Source organism: Aythya fuligula, chromosome 16, assembly GCF_009819795.1.
Source record: "Aythya fuligula isolate bAytFul2 chromosome 16, bAytFul2.pri, whole genome shotgun sequence".
Classification (NCBI taxonomy): domain Eukaryota; kingdom Metazoa; phylum Chordata; class Aves; order Anseriformes; family Anatidae; genus Aythya; species Aythya fuligula.
In genome coordinates this window covers 14,647,790-14,671,636 of record NC_045574.1, presented here as the reverse complement: position 1 = coordinate 14,671,636, position 23,847 = coordinate 14,647,790, and the positions used below count along the sequence as shown (strand labels likewise).

At 45.4% G+C, this 23,847-nt stretch overlaps 1 protein-coding gene across 1 annotated transcript; it reads left to right on the top strand.

The window, feature by feature from the left end:
- Positions 1-81: 81 nt before the first annotated feature.
- Positions 82-23,186, top strand: DNAJC5 (DnaJ heat shock protein family (Hsp40) member C5). The gene is made up of 6 exons (XM_032198268.1): positions 82-158; positions 13,080-13,147; positions 16,687-16,822; positions 19,150-19,363; positions 20,444-20,615; positions 21,468-23,186. The coding sequence occupies exons 3-6, from the start codon at positions 16,716-16,718 to the stop codon at positions 21,569-21,571; spliced, it is 597 nt and encodes a 198-aa protein (XP_032054159.1). The 5' UTR covers positions 82-158; positions 13,080-13,147; positions 16,687-16,715; the 3' UTR covers positions 21,572-23,186.
- The last annotated feature ends 661 nt before the right edge of the window (positions 23,187-23,847 follow it).

The following is a 23,847-nucleotide window of genomic DNA, read 5'->3' as shown; positions in this document are numbered from 1 at the left end:
GGTCCCGTCAGGAGCGCTCAGGGGGCGCCGCCGCCGCCGCCTCCCGGAGCCGCCCCCGCCTCGCTCCGCCCCGCCCGGGGCTGCCCGGCCCCGGCCCCGGCTCCGGTACCGGCCTCGGTCTCAGCCCCGGTACCGGCAACGAGCGCGGCGGGGTGCAGGTGAGCCCCGGCGCGGCCTCAAGCTCTGGGCCTCAGTCTGGGCCCAGCCGTGGCGTGAGGGGGGGACGGGGCTGAGGGGAGGTTGGGCCTAAAGGGGGCCTGAGGGGGCTCTAGGGGGGATGGGGGCTGAGGGGACAGGGCCTGAGGGGAGGTTGGGGGCTGAGGGGGCGCTGAGGAGGCTTGGGGGGGGCTCTGAGGGGCCTGGGGAGGCTCTGGGGGAGATGGAGGCTGAGGGGAGGTTGGGGACTGAGTCGAGGCCGGGCCTCGGGGGGCTCTGAGAGGCCTGGGGAGGCTCTGAGGGGACTGAGGAGGCTCTGAGGGGGGCTCTGGGGAGGATGGAGGCTGAAGGGACGTTGGGGACTGAGGTGAGGCTGAGCCTGAGGGGGCTCTGGGGAGGCTGAGGGGGCTCTAGGGGGGCTTTGGGGGGCGTGGGGAGGCTCTGAGGGGCCTGAGGAGGCTCTGTGGGGGATGGAGGCTGAGGAAATATTGGGAGCTGAGGCAAGGCTGGGCCTGAAGAGGCTCTGGGAGGGAGGTTGTGGACTGAGGGGGCTCTGAGGGGGCTGAAGAGAAGCTGTGGGGGCTGAGGGGATGGAGGCTGAGCCCTGAGGGACCCTGAGGCCCCAGTGGGGGCCGTAGGGAGGGCACCGGGGGCTGGGGCTGTGGGCACAGGGCGAGCCCCGGGTGGGTCGGGAGCCAGCATCCATCCCTCCGTGCTGCGGCGCTGGGAAGCACTGCGGCGCCTTCCCTGGGAAGCTACTGCTTGGGGGGGTGGGAACCCCTTCCTCCTCTTCCTCCTCCTCCTCCTCCTCATCTGCCGCCCACATGCGCATTCCTCTGCCGCCCCACAGCGTTTTAGGGGCTTGGATCCTCCGGCTCGGGGCTGTAAAGATTGAGAAAGAGACAAAAGCACAGGCCCTGGAAAGGTGAATCCTAAATGAAAGCCGTTTGTGCGCCGTGGGGACTGTGATTCACCATGACTGGCTTTCGCTGGAGGGATCTCGGAGGCTTTTTGCTTCCCCTTCCTTCCGTTGTTCTGTTTAATTTTTAAAAAAAAAAATGATTCGTAACTGCTCAGATTACACCGCGCTTAACGAGTGGCGTATTACCGGCAAGCAAATCCAGCTTTAAAACCAGAAACTTGCAAAGGCAGCATTATTCTAATTATTTGTGCGGTGTTCCGTGGCTCTCGCATTAAGAATTCCAGGCAGGAAATCCTGGTGGTGCCGAACGCACCGGGATGGAGCAGCCACGGTGGGGTCGCTGATAACGCCACGCTCCTGCCCTCCTGCTTCATCGACACCTCGCTGCCGTGGGCTTTATAGCTGGGGGAGCCGTCCCCGCCTTGGAGAGCAAGGTGGAAACCCTCCGTGCCTGCAAAGGGAAAGCTAGCCGGTGTTATCCCTTTTTTTTTTTTAAGGTTTGTTTTTGTGGAGGTGTTAATTTTGGGGTAATGCGTGCCGAGAGACGTTGCTGTAGAGCTGTCTGTGCTTAACAGCCGTTCTCATGCGGTAAAGCTCAAGAAAACTGCATACATCGGGTCCGTGATCACGCAGCGGTATAAAATAATTCTCCCAGCTAATGTCTGTCAAGTGTTCCTGTGCTGGTTTATCTTTAGGAAGTAAAAACGCTGTGTCTGTGTTTAAATACCACATGGGTTTGCTGCTGCCGAGGCAAAAACTTGCAGGCCACGTTCACCCGGTGGTGGTTCACCCGCTTCCTTGGGCAAGTGAAGCTCTCACCAGGAGCCAGATGTGAACACAGCCCAGAAGGTCTTGATTTTCCTTCTGAAACCCATCAGGATTGTACCTATTTAGGTTCTTATGTAGTGTCAGCTGCATTTAAGTGGAAATTATTACAGTTACAACAATTTTGTTAGAGGTTTTTTTAAAGTTTTGAGGTGTCTGTTGGTTTTGGGCTGCTTACATCGCTGTTTACTGTTTTGTTTACCTTTGGTAGAAACTGGTGGGGTCCTAATCTAAGAGATTCCGAGAAATAGACACCAAAATAATTTGCATTAACGAATTAGTTCTAATAATTTAAGTACCCTCTGCTTTGGGAGGGAGAAAAGAGGGGCGACAAAAGCTGAAGTGAAAGAGGTTGATTTCGATAGAGTACAGAATGCAAAGGAGTTTAATTTTATTGAGCAGCTTTCTGCGGTTTGCTCGTGGTGCTCTGAGGACTTAGAGAAACGTGTCCTGCTGTTGGCTGAGCAGCCTGCGGTGTGGCCAACCCCCAGCGTGGAGGTGAGGCTTTGACTCACAGCTGTTTGCAAGCATAAATAAATGTTTCTTCCCTCCATCCGTTACTTGGTCTTGGGGATTGTCCATGACGTTGAAATGAAGGGGAGGTGCTGCAAGTCCGTCCTTTTTCCACCCAAATTTCTGTGGTGTTGCACTGATGAACTGCGGGTCCGAAGCAGCGCTAAAACCCAAGGGGTGGTTTCCTAACTTGACGGGGCGGCTGCTGCTATATTTAACCAGCCTTTATCAGGGAACGGCTGCGAAAAGCAGCGTCTTTGTAGTATGTTTTGTCTCCACGTAGCCTTTGCGTCCGCGTTAATTACTCCCCACAAGCACCAACACCTTTCGGGCTGCCCTAAAAGCCAAGAACCCTGCCTGCTGATCAGCTGGCGAGCCTCCTTCTCTAGCATGGCGTGAACGAGGCAGCGTGGTTTGTGGTCGAGGTGGCACAGCCGTCGGTAACGTCAGTTGCAAAGCTGCCCGAGGTGGTTGGAGCCTGCAAACGCTGGCTCTGCAGCTGATCAGAGCAGCGGGGGAAATTTCTCTGCTCCACAGGCAGGTTTATCTATGGGGCCGAGGGCAGAACGTGGTGTGGGGGCCTGGTGGTACGCAGCTTGGGTCTGAACATCGTGGCTGGGCTTGCAAGTTGAGGTCTTAGGTGGTTGTTGTCATTTGTCATCGTATTTCTTCTTGATCGGTGTTCAGGCATTTGGGTGGTGAATGTGAATGGAAGCCTCGCTGGGTTACTTACATCCTGCTTTAGGTCAGATGTAAGAGGTGCTGATGTGGCTTTTTCATATTTTAATTTATGAATTCATTTGCTTGAGTGTCCCTTCTGGGAAGGTGGGCATTATTTGAGAATGGCCTGTGCTTCTGCAAACCCCTTCTGTCCACGTGAATGCCTTAACGTGCAGCAACGATACCGTAACCACCCTGCGATGAATGCTCTGCTTCCCTCAGTTTCCTGGTGTTTGCTCTTATTTAAATCTCTTTAATATTGACATCCAGATCAAAATGTTTTTGGTGTGTTTGGGCAGCTCAGGAGCAGGGCCGCCCATTCCTGGGAAGCCTCACCCGAGGAAGAGGAGTTTTCAGAGCCGGGTTTGCGTTCTGTTCGGCAGGTGGCCTCAGCTCTGGGATGGGACCCCTAACCTGGGAGCAGACGGCGCGGAGCACGGCAGCAGACAGCTCAGCAGCCCCGGGAAGTAGTTGTGCGACTGCAGGACACAGAGGGGTCGTGGCAAAGTCTGGGTGGAGGTACGAGGGGCGTGCCGAACGCTGAGGACCAGAGCAGAACGGAGCAATTCTTTATTTTAACACAGGAAAAATATTTTCCTTGTTCTCCAGTAATTCAAGTCAGGTGAATTAAGCAATATTGGTTTAGGAGCATCCGTGTAAATGCTTTGCGTGTTTAACTCTCTGCCTGTGCTGGCCAGCAGAGCTCTTCTCCGATTTCAGAAAGGTTTGGTGGCTGGATGTTTGCAAAAGAAAAGGCTTGAAGAGGAAAGGAAGTGGGGAAGTGCTGTTGGTGTGTGGCTGTCAGCAGGTTGCTGATGCTCGGGAGCTGCATGGGAATTCTGGCTGTTATTTTAATGTGGTTTTGGGAGGATTTTGGTACTGCCTTGGCTGCTGCTGGTCTGCTGACCAGCGACTGGGTTTGTTGTTGAAAGGCAGGAATTTGGGTAGTGGTATGTTTTAAGATTAGCTCGGAAGTTCAGCTGGACCCTTATCTTCACAACTGGGCTTCATCTGTTTTCAGTAGAAAGCGCACGGTTTAGCTCAGCAGCACTACGTTTCCTACTGCAGATGGTGTAAGCTGATAGCAAAGAATTACATTCCAGAAGGTAAATTCTTCAAAACATTGCTGAAATATTTTAATACAGTGATAATAGCTACCAAAAAGAGTAACGATTTTCTTCTCTGCGTGCAGGAGCTAAATAATGATTCCTGATGTTAGGTAGCGGGGTTTTAGTGGACTGATGCCGTGTAGGATTTTCTTGGGCTGGGGTGAACAGGCCTGCTGTAGGATCTGCTCAGATTTCTCGTGTCCTGGCGACTTCTCCTAACTGCACCGAACTTCTATCTGCATTGCACTAAAACGTGCCTGTTTAAAATCCTTCTCCGCCTTCTTTGGAGATGCCGAACCACTTTGAATGCCAGCGTGTTGTAAGGGCAGCATTAAAATTCAGTGCGTTTTCCTTCAAGCTGCAGGTTTTCCTCGAGACCTGAAGGTGCAGCAGCACGGCGGTACCCATGCGAGCAGCGCGAGGCTTCTCGGCCCAGGCCAGCCAAAATTAGCAGCTGTCCCCTTCCCTTTTGTCACCTCCTCAAATTGGTTGTGATGACAACACAGGTTCTCGATGAAGCTGCATTACCTTGTAGTGCTGATGTTCTGGCACGTTTGTGGCCAGAAATATGGCCAGGATAGGAAAGGGGAACGTGTAGGACCTATAGGATGGTAACACATTGCCATGAAGGTAGAAAAAGCCCAGAGTTTACTGGTGTTACAGGAGCTAAATAGGAAGTTGCAAAAAGAAGAAACCTGCACGTGTCTGCTTGCTTTTCTCCTTTTAAGCCTTTACATTTCTGGCTGTATTTCAAAGGAAAATATTCCATTTCTTTCCATCTGTCATTGCTTATTCTACGTCTTACCAGGATTTTCTGTTCCTGCGATGGCAATATCTTAGCGATTTTATTTATGCTCGGAAATATTTTGCAGTTCTTGTGCCACAATTCCAGCACGGGGCGTGTAAGACACATGTGGGCCTTGGCCTAGGCTGGGCCAGACATTAAAGAGATTTCCTTAGGAATCTGCTTTTCACAGCACGGGGATTTAGGAACGCTTCCTGGAGAAACATAAGGAGGTTTAAAGCTGCACGTCAGGAGAAGGGGGACTTCAGAGGCCTCCCTCCAGCTGCTTTGCTGGCGGTCGCTTGTGATGATCATGGATGGCTGCAGTCATCCAAAACGTGCCCGGCGTGGGAAATCCATTCCACCAAGGCCAGGTTGCACCGCCTGAGATATTTCTAATTTCAGGTTTCACCTATTCTTGCGTGGCAGGCGGTTAGAGGATTTAACAAACACGCTAAGAAACGTCTTAATCTTGCTTCTCTGAAGTCACGAGGGCAGCGTGGAAGTTGGTGTTCTTGCTGCTGATAAATGCAAGAAGCAGAATGGGATGTGGTGGAGATCTCGATCGGGTCGCGCTGGGCGTCTCCGGCACGTGATGGCTGCGGGAGCAGCGGGCAGAAGGGGCGTGAAATAAATTCACGGCGTGTTCACGTGCTTGGGAAGGGCACGCGGGGTCCTTGTGAAACCAGCTGCTGTCTTGTGCCGGGAATTGAAACTACTTTTTTTTTCAGTTTTGCTCTGGTTTGGGTCCAGCAGGGGCTGGTGCTGTCCTGACACAGCGCCAGGTCGCAGCAAGCACCCGTGCGCGGGCTCGATTCGCCTCAATGTGCTGCATTTCAGGGGGGATCTCACTGCTCGGGGACGTCGGTGGGGCAGCTGTCTGTTTCTTTTCCTCCTTAGGGGTTTCTTTTCCTTCTTGCCCTGTTTGGCCTCTCCTGTTCCTCTCATTACTGGGGAGGGAAGGGCAGCCTTTGATACCTCGGTTACAGCCGAGGTGACCGGTTTCTCACAGGCTGTAACCAGTGATGTTTGGTGATGTTTTCTGCTCTACATGGAGTCAAAAAACCCAATTCAGTGACTACTGAAAACACTGAATTGATTCAAGTTCCAGGTTCGTTTTGAGTTCCTGTTCTTTGCAAGCTTTAGGACTGCTTTCCACGTGATAACCACCCAACTCCAGCAGTCACACGGCGAAGCTGTTTCTCCACCAAGGGCGACTGCAGTGTGTGCCTCCAGTTACTGGGCTGAGCGGGGGAAGAAAACCAGGCAATGGACCACGTCTGCTCTTCAGAAAGCTTCTTTCCTTATCGCAGGGGTTTGGGTGGACAAACAGGCTGCTGGTTCTTCTTGGAGGCCCTGAAGTTAGTGCCAGGAATCACAGCGTATAAGGAAATACCACACTTAGCTGCAAAGAGACCATTTTGAACACTGAGCAAAATAAATGCACGTTGAACAGAAATACTTGGCCTGGATGACAGTGAGAATATTGCTCTTTGTTAACGACTCTCTCCCTCCGTCTTTTTTTTCCTTTCCTTACCAAGTTCCTGATTTCCGTGCTCACTTAATTCATCCTTCTGGCCCTTACAAAAATTGCTTTGCCACAACGTTTGCTATTCACAATTAGCTTAGGAAAACCAGACAGGCTGAATTAATCAGAAGTTGTTGGGAGCTGCGTGGCTGGAACTTCCCAAGCGAGTCGTCATTTCCCTGAGTGGTTCAGACAACGGGGTAACAGGAACAACGATCCCCATGACTTCATTTTTTGGTTCCAGCCCTGAAACGGGACGTGTTGGATGAGATACCTCGTGGGACGAAAACCCAGTGTCTCCTGTAGCTGTCCTCTCAGGTGCAATTTCAGAGCCTGTTTTCTTGCATCTTATCTTAAAACCACGTTTCTTCCCGTGACTTCTTGTTGACATCTTCAGCACAAAGCCTCTTGTGTGTTAAAAATTATCTTTCAGCGATGGCTTCCACTCTTCCTTCCTTGCCGTTATGAAGCTGCTTAAATGTAGAGATATCTAAACTTGCTTAAAAGTAACCCTAAGTAAGGAAACGGTGGTATTTTGCAACAAATTCTGCTCCTTTTGGGGTGTTCAGGAGGAGGTACTGCCAGACCTGGAAAGAGCGTGAGGATACCGGTGGTTTAGCATCACACCACGGGTGCGGGCAGAGCGACGAGCTGTTTAACTCCGGTGTCAGGTAGGATCAGAGGGAGGAATGAAAACAGCAGTCACAAAAGCCATAGGGTTTCCTGGCTTCGTTCTCAGCTGTTTGGGTGGAAAAAAAAGCCTAAATGTGATAATTCCATGCTTTACAGCAAAACTAAAAGCCGTATTTACTAGGAATGGCAGCGATTAAATTATGAGGTAGTGTAATAGCCGTGATTTTGTCCTGATGCCTCTGAAGTGTGACTGCAGCCTGAAAACTCATCTTACAAAATACATATGCGTTGGAATAACTCAGTTACAGGCAGTCTGCAAGGCGCTTTTTTTCCCTAAGTGCCAGGTTTGCAAACCAAGTCCACGTCTCAAACTCCCGCTGTGTCTTGTTGTTAATCACCGGTGAGGAGTGGGAAAATCAGCACCGTTCCGTTACCGTGTGATTTCTAAATTACCAGCTTGCTTTTTGCCTAAATAGCCAGGAAATAGTGCTGCCAGAGTGAGTGGTGGAACTGAAGACGAACTTCACCGCACGGCTTGCGGGTTAGATGTGTGCAGGGAGAGAGAAGAGTGGGAATAACTATCGGTACGCTTCGTGATCCTGAGGGTGGGATAAAACAAATCCTGGGTTGGTGAGACCACGCTGTGTAATTAGAAAATACCAAGGGGTTTATCTCCTGTGAGAAAACGGCTGCTCAAATGGAAACCACTCTGGACCAACCCCTGGGCTTTATTTTGGATGTTTCCAGCCAAATGAGCCCGGCAGAGACAATGAATGAGGTCCTGGGTCCAGAGCACATCGCAGGGCAGACTGCTTGACCACGGGGATTGTGTGCTGGTTCACGTGTTGGTGTGTAGTAAGAATAAAGTTACATTAGGAAATCATTCACAGAGACTTTATTCCATGCTGTGAAAGCCATTTTTAATTGCTAGGCACTAAATGTGTGTCATCAGCCCCAAAGTGCTTTTAGGAAGCTGTAGAAAACTGCAGTCTGAGTTGTATAAACTGTGCTGGTCGGTTCAGGTTCTCTCAGTCCTAATGGATCCTTACCTGGGCCTGGAGGTGCTCTGCTCATGCCTGTTCCCCCTCACAGCAGCCCGGCACCAGGGTTTGGAGGGGTTTCTCCCACCTACTTAGGGCCCACTTCTTCCTAGGGACTTCACTTCTTGTGTGGGTACAGCCTGGCAAATAGGAAGGGAAAAACAGCCTGGTGGTTTGCTGTTGTTTCCATACATACCTCCTTGGTATCTGATCTTGTCTGAAAAGAAAACAAACCTGTTGTGCTTTTTTTTTTTTTTTGGCCTTTGTTTCTTTCTGGTCTGATAAAGAAGCCTTTGAATGCCTGCGAGAGGCTTGGGGTTTCTGTTTTGTACGGGAGGAAATTAAAATGTTCTTTTCTCTGGCAGTTTCTGTGAGGAAGTGAAATGATGAAATAGTGAAGTCTCCTCCCCGCTCCACAAAAACCGGGGAAATGCAGTTGAGTAAGTAGGAGAAGAAGGGATTTTTAGAGATGCTTAATTTTTAAACTGTGCAAAAGGCCAAGTCTTTGGAGTGGAAGTCTTCACAGCTGAAGGATACAAGCGCTGCTCGTCTTAGGCTGGGGAGACCTGATCGGATACCAGAGGTAAAAGTATGTCAGAGAAGAGAAGCTACTTCTTTTCTGTCTTGATCAGTTAAGGGAAGAAAAGGTGAAATTTTGTAGATTTTTAGTACCTGTGAAGTAGGAAGAGAGGACGTGGCTTAACAGAGCCAGTTACGTTGGTTCCTGGTGTCAGACAAAGGCACTTCAGCCTCTTTTTTCCTGACCTGTGTGGCTTGGAGGGTGGCTGTGTCTGGGAGTTTGGCTCTCTAAATTCTGCTGGTGTTCTGCTTCTTTTGCGTTTTTATTCCTGACTTTTGAAGAGGGAGATCTGTGTGCTGGCCTGGGGAAGAGATAATTAACAGACAGCTGAATGGCAGAGATTAATGACCTGAAAACAGAGGTAAAGGTTTTCAAAATAAAACGTTTGACTCGATCATTTTATTTTAGACCAGGTTGAACTTGTGCAAATTTCCTTCTGTAGCTGGTACAGCCTGGTGGGTTTTGCTTTTTTATGCGTTAAACTATTAAGTCAGTAACAAAAACTTCATGATTAAAATGGCCAAGAGTTTATTTAATGACAGACAATTGCAGTAATCAATTAGTTGTGAAATAATTCAGGTCTACCATTTGCACTGTGTAAAACCATGCTCATATATTCCTGTCCTGATGTGGGGGAAGAACTTACCTTTTAGTCTGCCTCCCTGGCTGGTAGCAAAAGAAGACAGATGGATTTTTTTTCTCCCTCTCTTGCCGCTGTAGATGCGCACGGGTTCATCTGGCCCTGCCCTTGCAAATTAATTTCTAATAAATCTCTTTCCCTTCGGTGGACAATTTGTAACTTGAAAGATGGGTTCGTGTTTGGGAATGTCACGGCGTCATTTTTTTGTGTCTCAGACTGCTTACGTGGCTTTTCTGAGATACACTGCGTAACCTTTCCTTGTTCCTTTTTTTTTTTTGGCTTGCCAAAAACTGCCTGTGCTGCAAGAAGGTGCTGCTGGGCAGCCGGGCCTCCCTCACCCACCTGGAGCTGCTTGGCTTTCCTGCACGGCTTGTCTGCAGCTACACACAGCACAGCCTGACCCCAAAAAGCAGCAAGGTGCTTGGAGCAACCTGCAGAGGGTTTGGTGGGTTCGTTTTGCCAGCCTGATCCACTTTGCTGAGCTTCTGCCCCAATATTTTTTATATATATTTTATTAGTTACAAATATATTTTATTTGTTTTAATACAACACCTTCAGTCGTGTTACTTAGCAGTGTGAGCTGTATTTTTAAGCGAATAAAACCATGTGTTTGTTCTGACACTTCCGTATTTGAAGCTTAATGCTTTACTCCATTGGTGTAGTTCGTAGCAATAGGATTTTTAATGATAGTTTATTCAACACAGCTAGCGTGGAAGGAGCTGCACCTCGTCAAATGCTTTTTAAAAAGTGCAAGATCTCCTTTTTTAGAAGAAGTAAGCATCACTCACCCGCAGCACTGAATGTTTTCCCTGATTGGTTTTAGTGCACCCACATGCTATGAGTGGTCAGTGATCCAAACGCCATGTAGATGTTCATGGAGAAACATTTAGGAGTAATAACGAGGCAAGGAACACAACTGCTGTTTTTTCTTAAATTTTTTAATAACTGAGTAAGCAAATGCAGTTACTTTCATAGCCATATCTAATTTGTGACATTTGCACTCTGCCCTATAAACTACTGTAATGCCATAAGCAATAATTCAATTTTGCTGAGGTATTAAGTAGGAGAAATAAAATCCTAAGCAGGGAATCTATCCTAAAACAAGGTTTTAAAGAATAATTCTTCTAGCTGAGGGGGACAGAAAATGTAAATCTAATAGTTATTTTTTTTTCATGATACAGAAACCATTCCTTGGTAGGTTTGAATCTTACTCTAGTATAAGGTCCAAGGTCACAAGTTTTTATAACAGGTTGGTCAATCAGACTTAAATGGCTGCATTTTAATCTGCTAAGCTCATTAGAGCAACAACACTCGCGGTGCTGTAGTTAAGTTTGCTCCAAGTTTCAGTGCAGCCTCAGTCCGTAGTGATGGGCCTTACCTCAGGCTAGGCCTGAATCAACAGGGAAGTTGGGTTGCCTGGGACTTCATTTATTTTAAAAACTGTTTTTTAACCCACTTCTACTTTAGAGGATTCAGTGGAGATTTTATGAAAACTTTCACTGCTGGAGACCCATCTTCTGTTCCAAAGGGAGATAAATTGGGGCTCTTTGCAGGAGAAAGATGCGTGCATTTGGAATTGATTCCGTGGCTCTTAGGTCAGCCTTACCTGGGTATTTACATGTTAAAACTCTCTGGAGTCTACGTGCTCTTCAGGATTTAAGTCAGAAAGGTCCATTTACAGCTTTCTGCAATTACACTTTACCAGTTTTTGGTTCATGGACAAGTGAAGTTAGAAGAACTGGTGTTGGCATGAGCAAAGTAGTTGAAAGACCAGACAAGTGTCCCGAGCGTGTTTCTTCATTTGTGCTACAAAGCTTCTTGCCGTGGTTTTAATACTGCTGAGTTTGGAACCAGGTAACATCCATTAATCTTGATTATTTTTTTTTTAAACAATTCCTTTTTCTTTGCAGATTTTTGTCCTTTTGTTTTCTCTCCCTTTGTTTCTGTTCTGATACCCGGGGGTAGCTCCAGGCAGGGTGTGATGTGGAGCCGAGGAGCTGCTGGCCGTGGTGCAGGAGAGCCCGGGGCACCCTGCGGCTGGTGCCCCGCTGGCGGCAGCAGGAAGGAGGAGATGAAGTTGACTGTGCTCTGATCTAATCAGAAGTGGCTTTGTGACTCCTGGCGTGGGCTAGGTTTGTTCTGTACCTGCTTAATCAGAAATAAATTCCGATTTATTGCAGTGATGGCTTTTCCTTAAGGTTTTCTGCAGCACCATCTAGCTTTTTGAAGGTCCTTCTGTTCATGTTCTCTTGTTTTCATGGTCCGCAGCAACCCGTGTGACTTTGTCTTGACCGACAGAAGAAGTATTCTCTGTTGCTGCATCACCTCAGGTTCTCTCCCTCCTTGTATGCTGAAGCAAGGCTCGTTTCTTCCCTCTGCAATCTGCTTCAGAACACGGGAATGGGAATTAGAATAGTTTGGAAGGGACCTTCAAAGACCATCATGTCCAACTGCCCGACCACTTCAGGGCTAACCAGAAGTTCAAGCATATTATTAAGGGCTCAAGAACCATCCTTTGGGATAAAAGTGAGGTTTTCTTGATGGAAATTTGCCCTGGCAAATTGAGCTGATGCTGCTGTGCAGTGGAAGCACATGGAGCAGTTTGGATGTTGTGCAAAATGACGTTGAAATTTGCAGAGTGCAGCTGCTGTCTCCTTACATGTCTTGGTCATCAGAGTGGCAGTGCTGTTACTACCTATGAAGAAAGGTGCAGTACAGGCAGTGCTGTTACTTCCATTGGAAATAAAAAGAAATATATATGTTGGTCAGGAAGGCACGTGGGATGTGAACGCTGCTAAACCCTCTGTGCTGTGCAGGAGTTGCAGTGCCGTGGGTAACTTCGCCTCCCTGGTGAGGGAGGCAGGAGAGGCTGCATGCCTGCTGCTCCTGTGGTCCTCCTGCTAGCTAAGCTTCTTTAGCAGTCTCTCTCTAACAACATTACAGGTTCTCAGGACTTAAAAAGCACACTTCCCTTGTTGAAAGTCCAGATCTTTCACAAATGCCTAAGAAGAAAAAGCCTGAAGTCTTACTGATAAGTGGTTTGTGTGTGCCCAGAGCTATCTGTGTGCCTGGCATCTTATTTTGGTTACGTGTTTGTCTCCGTGTAGGAGGTTTGGGAGAAGAGGCTGAAGTTACAGATAGAAGCCCAGAGCCCTTTAAAGTACAGATTCAAGTATTTCTAACTTCATTTGACCTAATCGTTTCTGAAGATAATATTTTACATTGTGGAGATTTCCTGTAGCGTAAGATATCTGGGGCAATAAAAATACTCATGTTTTATTTTGGACATTGACAGCAAGGCAGTGTGTGAGTGAAAGCATGATGGAAATACTGAGATGCAGCCTTCAAAATAAGTTCCTTGATGCCAGCTGACCACGTGGTAGGAAGGTGTATGCGTGGTGACTGTCCTGGCTGCACTGTGCCTCTACCTTCCCGACAGCTCCAATATTTATCTACTTCAAGTGAAAATTCTGTATAGTTAGATAATGGTTAACTTCTTTATTTCACTTCCTTCTCATTTTTAGCACGTTGCAAAGGATTGTTCCGACAAAATAATGGGATGACAACTTGGCAATGAGTCCTCAATGTAAGTCAGTGAAAAACTGAACTTGCTGTTGTTCTGTCTTTAGGAGATTCGGTTCTGGAGGTGCCTGCGAGCAGTTCCCGCTTACCTCAGAATAGTCCAACGAGATTCCAGGTGAGTGCTGGCTTTTGTGGTTTCCTGCAGCTGTGTGGGAAGAGCCTGTCTCTTCGGTTCCTGCCCTGCACTTCCAGCATGGCTTTGCATTTAATTTTCTCATATTTTACCTAATGTTCTTCTCTGGTAGTGTTCTGAAAGTTATTCGGTTTCCCCTGCCCCTCCCAGACTTGTCGGAATTCCGAGTGAGCAGCTGTGCCTTTGTGGCTTACATGGAAAAAAAAAAAAAGAATTAGAAATGTGGAAAGGGATATTTTAGGCAGCTTGGTGCTATAGTTTCCGAAGGTTTGTTAACGACTAAATATTTAATGCCCCAGCCTTGGAGTGAAGTGGAAAGCTGCTGTTGTTAGGCATCTCGTGGATGCTGATGGCACTGAAATAATGCTTACCCTCTGTCAAATTAGCCCTCCATCACTGTATTGCTCCAGTTTGTGCTTCTTTCCAGCAGAGATGTGACTTCTGTAACCTCCCCCCTCCTTCCTACCACACAAATAAGCTTGGTGTCTTGGAAAAGTTGATGCCCTGCTCTCTGCCCCCTTCCAGTTCACCTTCTTGCTGCAGGATCTGCTGCTTGCCAGAGCTGGGGCTGGAGGAGTGGTGGAAATTCATGGCTGGGGCTGGGAGAGAAGGAGGCAGGGCCCCTCCTGCCAGCAGCAAGCTGCTAGCTCGGGAGGTCTCGGGCTGAAGGGGCAGGAGTGGCTGGGATAAGGTTTAAAAGGGAGAAGTTTCAGCCCTTCTTGCTTCTAACCATCTGATCTGCTGTCATCCTTGGTGCTGATACTTGCAGGAATGTCCCAAAAAACTAGCAGGGAACTATCCTTTTTTCTTTGTTTTAATTGTAATCTGCCATTTTGATGGGTTAAATTCAGGTTATAAAAGGGTCTAAGAAGCAGCAAACCTGGCAGAAAGAAACATATCAACAATTTCATGAAGCTTGATAAGATTCTTTCAAGAAGTTAAAAAGAAAATCAGTCTTTCTAAGGCCCAATTTACCATTGATGTGTATAAAATATTTATACACAGTTTTCCTGCAACTGTCCAGGTTTAATCTAATTCTTTTTGTTAAGCTGGTGCCGATTACACTTATCTGGCCACGCTGAGAGCAGTTGCATGTTCTATTAAAGCTGACTAATGCGGGACAGTCTGGCACACAGCTGGTTAAAAACTGTGCTGTTTAATCCGGGGGATTACCTTTCTTCAGGACCTTCTGAGCGAAACCTCTTCAGGGAATCCTGCTCGCTTAGAACACGCAGCAGATGCCTTGCTACTGCTGGGTACAACACTTCTTTAAAAACAGAGCTGTGCTGTGAGTTAGAGCCACTTGTAAAAACAGGAGGGTAGGCAATATCCTGCTTTATGAAGTCCTATAAACTTAAATAACTCGCGCCTTTATTGGATTTGTAATTCTGTTCCGTATTTGAAAAGCCAAAGGTTACTTTCGTAGTCATAAGGCTGTTCTGATCCTTTAAATAACAAGTTTCCCAGGTGAATTCCTGTTACCACCTTGGCCTCCGTTCTTCTGCCGATGCCTCCATGTCCTCTTCGTTCCAGTATTGAAAAGTAAATGCAAGCACCCCCCTACCCTGAACTTTTCAGATGAAAATTATTAAAAAATTGTAGCAGCATGAAATTTTATTCCTATAACTGTCTTTATTCTTGACAAGCAGCCTACAGACTGATGGCGACAGCCTGCATCAAATTAAATTTGTTTCTACTAAGCCAATTGGCCCTCATTTAACAGTAGAGATTTTATTAAGCAGAACATGGTGTGTACCTGTGATCTGCAGCATCCGTGCGCCAGGAGCGTGTTGGATTGATTTGGAAAGGAGCTCATTTTGCTTAAATGGAGCTACAGACTGCTAAACACAGGTAGTAGAGTGCCAGAGAAGCATCCCTAGGGCTGGATGCTGCTCACAGCCCGTGGGCTTGATAGAAAGTGCAAGAGAATTTCCCAGGAAGGCCGTGAGGAAGAGGTGGTGCTCCCGGTGGATGAGAATGGAGCGCGGGAGCCTGCACAGCCATCGGGGCAGCCTGTGTGATTAGCTAGATTACTGGATCCACGTCAGGATCACCAGTCTTTGACCTCCGTAGCGGGACTGCTGGGGGGACAGGCTGCTGGTGGCAGGCGTGGAAATCCCACCCTGGAGGGTGTTTTGTCTCCTGTGCTCTTGGACGGGGTGGTTCTTGATGGTTTTCCTCTCCTTGATATTTTTCCTCTCCTGTGGAAACAGCTCAGTAGCTTATCACTATCTTTTTTTTTTTTTTTTTTTTTTTTTTTTTTTTTTAAACAACAACAACAAAAGATTTTTTCTTCCTCCACACGTATCCTCCTTCCCGACTTGGAGTGTATTTTGTATTCTTGGCCTATGATTTTAGAGCTGCTGCTATTCTTACTACTGTTATCATCATCATCATCATTATTAATTTACCACTTCTTTATTAGGTAGCATTTAATTAAACTTACCAGAGCTGCCAATGATTTCTTGAAGGAAATTAGATGAGTTTACTAGTTCAGCAGCTGCACTCCAGTTACCAAAACCAGACCCAGTTATCAGCATTAAACTAATTTCAAGCTGGGGAGGCCAAACGCAGCAGAGTAGTCACCAGGTAGGCTCTGAGAATCAAGAACCAAGCAGTGACAGATCTTAGCGTATTTCTTTTAGGTAGCATTTAAAAAAGCTGAAGTTATTAACTTTGTTACATAAGACAAAGGGTTAAATTTGAAAAGTCTGGTGCTTTAAATATCTTTTTCAAAGTCTACATAATCTGGTGTGGGCTAGCTGTAATGACATAATCCAAAAATAGCCAATAGTCTTCTCTTCGATGCTCATCCTCGCTGCAGTTCTGCAGCTAAAGAACGGCAGATGCTAATCTCCTAAGGATGTTAGAGGGCGTATCCATATCTGTCTGCGCCGTGTCGCCGGGGAGGCCTCCGAGGTCTGCACATCTGAATTTAGAGCAGGAGGCTGTCGCTTTCCAGTAGTGTGATTTATCTAGAAGACAAGTTAAATGGTCGGTTCACAGATTTTGGTTCTTAGGGGGGAGATGGACGCGGAGCTTTGTGCTTACCCCGTGCACCTGTGGTGCAAAAAGGCAGCCTCAGCGTAACAGCAGCCTCGCTGTTGTCCAGTTATTTTTCTAGCTGTTGTCATGAATAAATAACATTCAGACAAAGAAGATGAACAGCATTAGGGATGTGAATGTGGGACATACCTGTAGCTCCGCTTCAGCTGTTGGTTTTTATTTTATTTTTTTAAAGAGTGGAATTGAGAACATACACCGGTGATTCTGTAGGACCTGGTGCTGTGTTGAAGGTGTAGCAGTTTTCACTGATAATTCACTGTTGGGTTTTTTGAAACTTTTTAACTTCCACATATATTAAGAGCTTTTTCTCTTCAACGCCCCTTAAAACCTACAAGGTGAATTTTCACGTGCAGTTCTCATACCCTGAAGCCTCTCTTTTCAAGGCTGATTTCTGTAATAAGGTCTTTCTTCTTTTTAGTTTAAGCATTTCTTAATTTTTTTATTTTTTTTTCCAGGGACCACTCCTCTGTTCAGGCTAGTTAAGATGGCAGACCAGAGGCAACGTTCGCTGTCTACCTCTGGAGAATCGTTATACCATGTGCTAGGACTGGACAAGAATGCTACTTCTGATGATATTAAAAAGTCATACAGGTAAAGGTTTGAGTCTTACACCTGTTGCCTGATACCACAAATAGCTTTTTAAGTGTTCAACCGATGTGGTATTTATGTATAGGCTTAAATTGGTTTATTTAAAACATTTGCAAGAAAAATTTGCAAGGACACCAGGTGAAAACACGTGGTTTCTTTTAAAAATTGTGTGGAAACCGTGCCTAGACTTTGTGTGCAAGACTTGTTAGATCCCTAAATGTTCTTTATAGCAAGTTAAATTCTCAAATATGCAGTATCATTCTGCAAGTTCTTTATCTAAAAGTTGAACCAAGTTTTAAGGCTGGGATTAGAGTTGAACTCCTCATTTACGTTATGTAGTTTTGTGCCTGGCTTAGAGAACACAGCTGGGCAGTCCTGCACCTTTATCCATCGTTTCTAGTTCTGACACAGTGAGGTGCAGACTGAAGATGTAAACAAGGATGGACCTGACAATTCTTTCTAAAATTACATGCAAAATTTCTGACTTTATGTGGAGTTAGTTTTAAAATTGGATTTTTTTTTTACCTCTTTTCTTAAAGTTGGACATGTGAAGTGGCTTCACATTGACTGAGTAAAAACTTAAAGTCCTGTAACCATCCTGTCTTCCCACGTTCTCCCCAGACTTGTTTATATGCAAGTGCTTTTTTTACCTTAAGCATGAGCTACGTACGGTCGTGTTATTTGACAAGTGGCAGTGTGTGTAACATTACACTAGGGGTCAGTAGAAATCTTTACTTGAGAATACCTAAGTTTTCTTCTAGTTTTCAACATTTACCAAACCCTTTTTCCCTTTCCAAGTCTAGCGCTTACAGAGTGAAATCCATGAATAAATTAGGCAGACAAACTATCCAGAATTAGCTATGGCTTTCTAAAATCTTCTAACTGGAAGTTTGAGGCAGTAATCCCCTAGCCTCGGTGACCAGAAAATGACTTCACTCATGGGAGTAAAAACTGCAAACATTTTTTCCTTTGGAGGAAGGACTCGACTGGATCCAAGGGGGAATGTAGCTGCTTAATGTGTATCTGAAATGTCACCTTATCTTGTTGCCTCTGCTCTTTTACTGGCCACCTCGTTTTCGTTCCATTTGATCTGGGATGTCCTTTGCTGGCCTGTAGGCTATGGAATCTGTGTGCACATGGGAAATGAAAAATATTTATCTATTGCAACCTGATAGCAGTGGAGTCCTCTTTAAGTTTACATAACTTCCCTCTAATTGTAAGAACTGTGATTGCTTCAGTCCTCGCTGAGCCTATGGCATTACTGGCAGCCCTGGATGTTACCTTCCCACACAACATCATCACAGTATAAAAATGCTTCAAGTGCACATTTGTTCTATTATTTGAACTCTGATGTTGTGTATGTGCATCCAGACCTGTTCTTGCACAAATATTTTATCTGAATATTGCCCAGCTTCAAAGTTGTCACGGGTAAATGTCTGCAGGTTTCTTTGTGTTTGTTAAATAACAACTTGTGGTCATTTTCTACAAAAGGACAAGTGCCTTTTTGGTGGTGGTGAGCATAGAATTCCAAATCATTTTCTGCTTTGGAGCACAAATGGCTCAAATGGCCAAGCAGTGTTTTTTCTGTGTTCTTTAAAGAGGTGTTTGGCCAGTACTGATTTCTTTCACTGCTTGGGCTGTGTCTGAACTTGCAAATTCATCAGTCCTTAAACTTTTGGATTTTTGTGCTATCCTTTGTGACCTCTGGGTGCTGTAAACCACTATCATTTAGTTGTAAGATCTCGGATGATATGGGGAGGTACGTTAAAATTTCCTGATATTTCGAAACTCGAAAGCCAGTTCTGTTCTAGCAAGACTTGAACTGAAATGTATTTTGTACCTGCACAGGAACTGGTGAATTAACCACAAGTGATTGTCTGTTCTATTTTTGTGTTCCACCTCTGTAGATAAGTTGTGGCAGCTTGCTTATATTTACTCTTTGATACTGTATCATAAACATGCGGTGTCTCTTTCTTCTGTTAGCTTGGTTTTTGCTTCAGCAGCACGAAAACCTACTGGTGGAAATTGCTGGGGCTGAGGGGTAGAAGGGAGTGCTTTCTTCTTTTCTTCATTGTGCTGAATTTTTCCAGTGGATTTCTGAGGATTCAATCCAGCAGTCTGAAATCAATCCTGCAAATTAAGCTAGACAGTGCAGCAGTGTTTTGTTATCAACAGGGAAGTGAATCAGAAATGAAGGAAACCAGAGCTGCTTAGATACTTTCAATGGGGACTTGAAAACCTCTTCTGAGTGGCAGGCTATGGAACAAGGAGGTGGTGGGGATGGGGAACGCAAATCCCATTTTTTAATCTGTACTCTTTGCTTTCTGCAGGAAACTTGCATTGAAATATCATCCTGATAAAAACCCTGATAATCCAGAGGCAGCAGAAAAATTTAAAGAGATCAATAATGCACATGCAATATTGACCGATGCGACGAAGCGAAACATTTATGATAAGTATGGTTCTCTGGGTCTGTATGTAGCAGAGCAGTTTGGTGAAGAAAATGTGAACACGTATTTCGTCCTATCCAGCTGGTGGGCAAAGGTAAATAAAAGCGCAAGGAGAAGTTATTCTGGATTGACATTTAAAATCCTTAAAGAGCTCCATTTGATAATGGTGTTTGCTTTTACTTCTGGAACTTGTTGAACCTCTGACACCTTGTAATTTAACCTTCTTTTAACTGTGATTTCACAGACTCCAGATTATTTGTTCACTTGCCAATCATTGTTTCTTGTACAGTGGAAGAGTCTCACAGTGTACCAAATTGCACTGCATGTTTCTTCACAAATGCTTCTAAAGTTTTTTTTTAAAGGTGAAATAATTATTGTATAGATGTCTTCTGTTAGCACCAAGGAATTATTTTACTGGACTCATTTTTAAGCATAATATGCCTTGTTTTTCTACTCTGTTGCCAGTGTTGTCTCCATCTCTCTGTCCCCTTGAAGGAAGTGAAGTCCCCAAATCAGAGTGATTTGCTATCTTGTACGATGATTTTTTCAAACAGTTTTAGGCAGTGACCTCTGAAAATTTTCGTTTTGCTCATGAACATTCATTTTCATGAGAAAATTTTGCCTCTCAGTGATGGGCACCCAGACAGGCTCAGCTGGCTTTGTGTTGCTTTGCTCAGGTAGTGGTAGGATCTAATCTCCTAACTTCAGTGTGATTTAGCTTTGCAGCCATGCCTATGGCCTTGGGTAAGTCCCTGCTGTAGGTACATGACAATCTGTACGTCGGCTAGCTAGTGTAAATCTGGGCCAGGGATATTATGCAGACTCCAGTCTGTCCTAAACTATTGTGCCTCTGGATTTCACTCCAGATTTGCTTCAGCGTCATCTTGTAGATGTAGCAGAAAACACAGACCACTTAAACCTAATTTCTAGGAATTTCTTCAAGTGAACCAGACTGACAGTATTCAGCTCAGTAGAAAATGTTCATAGCTGTCACCAGTTTTGCACATATTTTAAATACCTCACGGTGGTTAAATATAAAAACGTAGCCAATATGTTATGCCTCTACATCACTTTTTTTTTGTCTCTAGTTTCCATATCAAAGTCTCACAAACTCAATGGTCACAGCGTGGTAGGCGTAGATTATGAACATTTCTTTATCTTCTGTCCTCTGCAGGCCTTGTTTGTGTTCTGTGGGCTCATCACAGGCTGCTATTGCTGTTGCTGTCTGTGCTGCTGCTGTAATTGTTGCTGTGGGAAGTGTAAACCTAAACCTCCTGAAGGCGAAGAACAGGAATACTACGTCTCTCCAGAGGACTTGGAGGCACAGTTGCAGTCAGATGAAAGGGGTAGGTAAAATAAAAGAAATAAATTAAAAATGCTGTGAGATCTGTACAAGTGTAGGATGACTGATGTTCAGAGAGTATCGGTCTCTGACCTCGTGCTCAGTGGGCTATTTAAGGAGCAGTGCTGGCTTTGAAGAGAGATCAGCACAGGTCTCTGGGGGAGAAGAAGCACCAGAGTTTAAACGGTTACACGGGTAACACCACCACAGGAATACAGCTGCTGAGAAGTCCCCGTGGGTCTGTTCAGCTTCGGAGAAATGGGTGTCTGCTGTGGTTTAACCCAGCGGGCAGCTGAGCAGGGAGCCATTCGCTCGCTCCCCACCCAGTGGGACAGGGGGAGAGAATGAAAAGAAAAGTAAAAGAACTCGTGGGTTGAGACAAGGACAGCTTAATAAGAAAGAGGGGGGAAAAAGTGAAAGAAATTAAAATAACAACAAAAAGAACAGACAAAGCAAGTGATGCACAAGGCAGTTGCTCACCACCTGCTGACCAGTGACCGAGTGATGGCAGCCCCCATCTGCTTCTGTCCCCTCCCAGCTCCTCGTGCACCCCCAGCCTGCTCAGTAGTGTCCTGGGTGTGCTCTGATGATGTTTGTAACTGGTGTTGCTGAATGGTGGGAGAGCAGCAGCTGCTCTTAAATGCAGAAAGAAATAAAAGCTACGTACAGAACATTTATTGCGAGGCTAATGGTGGTGTGTGCAGACTGAAAGACCATAAATCCTCATCGTGCTCTAGAGGAGTGTAAAATTGTATTATCAAAGTGTTGCAGGGAGACAGACCTTCCGCTTGCCACGCCACAGAACGCTGCTTTTTCTTCTGCTTGACGTGCTAAACCTTTTGTCTTTGCTTTTCAGAGGCCTCAGACGCACCTATTGTGATACAGCCAGCATCAGCCACAGAGACGACCCAGCTCACAGCTGACTCTCACCCCAGCTACCACACTGATGGATTTAATTAAGTTAAGGAAACACTGTAATTAGAATGGATAAAAAAATTACATGGCCAACTCAACACTAGAATCATGAACATTAGAAGTAGAGAATGGGGAGGGGGAAAAAATTCTGCCAGAGTAAGAAGGCAGCTTTCCAACCTGCCGAGAATATTTTGTAATCCCTTCAGCCTTTTGTCACCTTTCAGTGTCGTATCTTGATGATACGTGAAGTGCTGTAGCATGCAGTATTTAAAGCAGTTTAGCTACGGTTTTATGTTTTCTTTCTCTTTTTTTTTTTTTTATAGCATGTATGGAGTTATGTTAAATGTCTGTGGTGTAATGTATTGAGTTGTCACAATATGTGTGAGGGAGACATTCTGCATTTTAAGCAGTAGTACTGGCCTAAAAATGAGATTTAAAAAGAAAAAGTTTCACAGAAGCCACCATTTTTTCCATACAGCCAAGCTGTCAAAGACCTTTAAAAGTTCATGATTTTCATTTGGGTGCAGCAAGCCAATTCTCTTATTCCTGCATTGTTTAAGCAAGTTTACAAAGCCAAGAACCAAAAAAAAAATGCCAGTCCTGCAGAGCTGGAGTTCTCTTTAATGCTGGTTTTCAGCTTAAATAAATCTACCTTGAAAAATAAGAAGGGAGAGTTTCCAATCTTTGAACAGGTAAATTGATGAACACCTCTTTATGCATAAGGGTTATCCTCAGTGTCAGTGTAATCACAAGCTGTAGTTTGTCACAAAACCAACTGTGAATGGGTTTCTTTGGTGGTGGCGGTGGGATTTTAACTGCAAGCACAATTCTGGTTTGGTTTGACTTTTCCTGAAATGCTAAAGACCAAATAGTGCAGCTTTTCGGAATGCATGAGAATCTTAAAGTGAAACTGGTTCGTTGGTTTTCACTGAGAGCAAGTGGATAAAATACAGACAGTAGGCGACAGCATAAATGTTAAAAAAAATAATAATAATAACAATTGGCTTTTACATTTTTCTCTACTATTCTGAGATACTAAGAGACAAATGGGGTATTCCGTGTTTTTATAATCCATTAGCCCTTTAATTTTCTCATGAGCATCTTTGTGGAGCACTTAAATGGCTTTTTAAGAACAAACCACCTTTCTTGATGTTTATATTGTATAATTTGCACATTGTTTTGCGTTTAGACTTGTTTACACCAGTTTTTCTTTTCCTCGGAACAACTGTGGGGAAACCATTGAAAGGTTTCCTGTTCTGTTGTGAAGCCAATAATGTTTGAATACTTCTCTTGAAACTGTGGTTGACTGAGATTTGTTTAACTGTTAAAGAGGCATTTTAGTCCGCTGCTGAATCGCTGGTGTATTTTGTTGTTAATTCTCTTGGTTTAGGTGATACGGAGCCGGGATCTAGAGCAGCTACCAGTAAGCCTACGTGTGGCGCTTCTAGCAGTTAATTACAGCCTCGTTAATTCTGCTCTCATGGTTTTATATCACAATGCCTCTGCTGTTCTTTGTACCCTCATCTCCCCTTTTTCATTTCTCACCTGTTTCTGTCCAGAGGCTATTTACAGCCTCCCGTCCGGGGTGTGCTTTGAAGGTCTCTCCCGCTGCTCTTTTAAGGTCCAGGCGTTACGAATGGGGTAAAAAAAAAAAAAAAAAGCACTGTCAGGCTGTGGGAGCTGCCAGCGAATGAAGGGTACCCTCCTGCCAGGGAATCTTTCTGAATTTATTTTCACTCCATCTGTGCATGAGCTGGAAACGATAGAGCACATAAAATCTGATGTGAAGCCACGCTCAGCGCACTGGGTAGAAGAAAATGTTACCAACACAGTCTAAATACCGAGGGAGGAACGCGTGCAAAGTGGGATTTTGCTGTCGCTCTTGGTACAAACCCATGTTTATTGCTCGCCTGTTGCAAATAAGCATGCTTTTGTCACCACATCAGGTTCCAAAAATGAAAACTGACGAGATATAAGGAGCACATTTGTTAACTTCTGCCTCATAGATAGGCCTTCAGACCTGAAACCTTGTGGGTTAGTGAAAGATTCTAATTTGTCAGGAAAACTTCCTTGAGTGGGCTTGAGGACAGTTGTTGTGATTTGGCTCGAGGTCTTCAGTTAATTCTTTGTTTGACTCCTTGGAAAGAAAAGCAATTTTAAAGCTTAAAAAAATGGCGTCACGTTGGCTGTCCTTGTAGGTTTTGCCCGGTGCTGGTTCTGGGTGTTGAATTGCACCCTGGATTATGCTTGAATTTCACAGAATTTCTAGGTTGGAAGAGACCTCAAGATCATCGAGTCCAACCTCTGACCTAACGCTAACA

Bases quoted from the DNA above. Each gene is read 5' to 3' on its own strand.
- DNAJC5 (XM_032198268.1), top strand. From the start codon at position 16,716: ATGGCAGACCAGAGGCAACGTTCGCTGTCTACCTCTGGAGAATCGTTA. The intron at 16,823-19,149 runs GTAAAGGTTTGA...TGCTTTCTGCAG, and splicing joins GATATTAAAAAGTCATACAG to GAAACTTGCATTGAAATATC. The intron at 20,616-21,467 runs GTAGGTAAAATA...TTTGCTTTTCAG, and splicing joins GTTGCAGTCAGATGAAAGGG to AGGCCTCAGACGCACCTATT.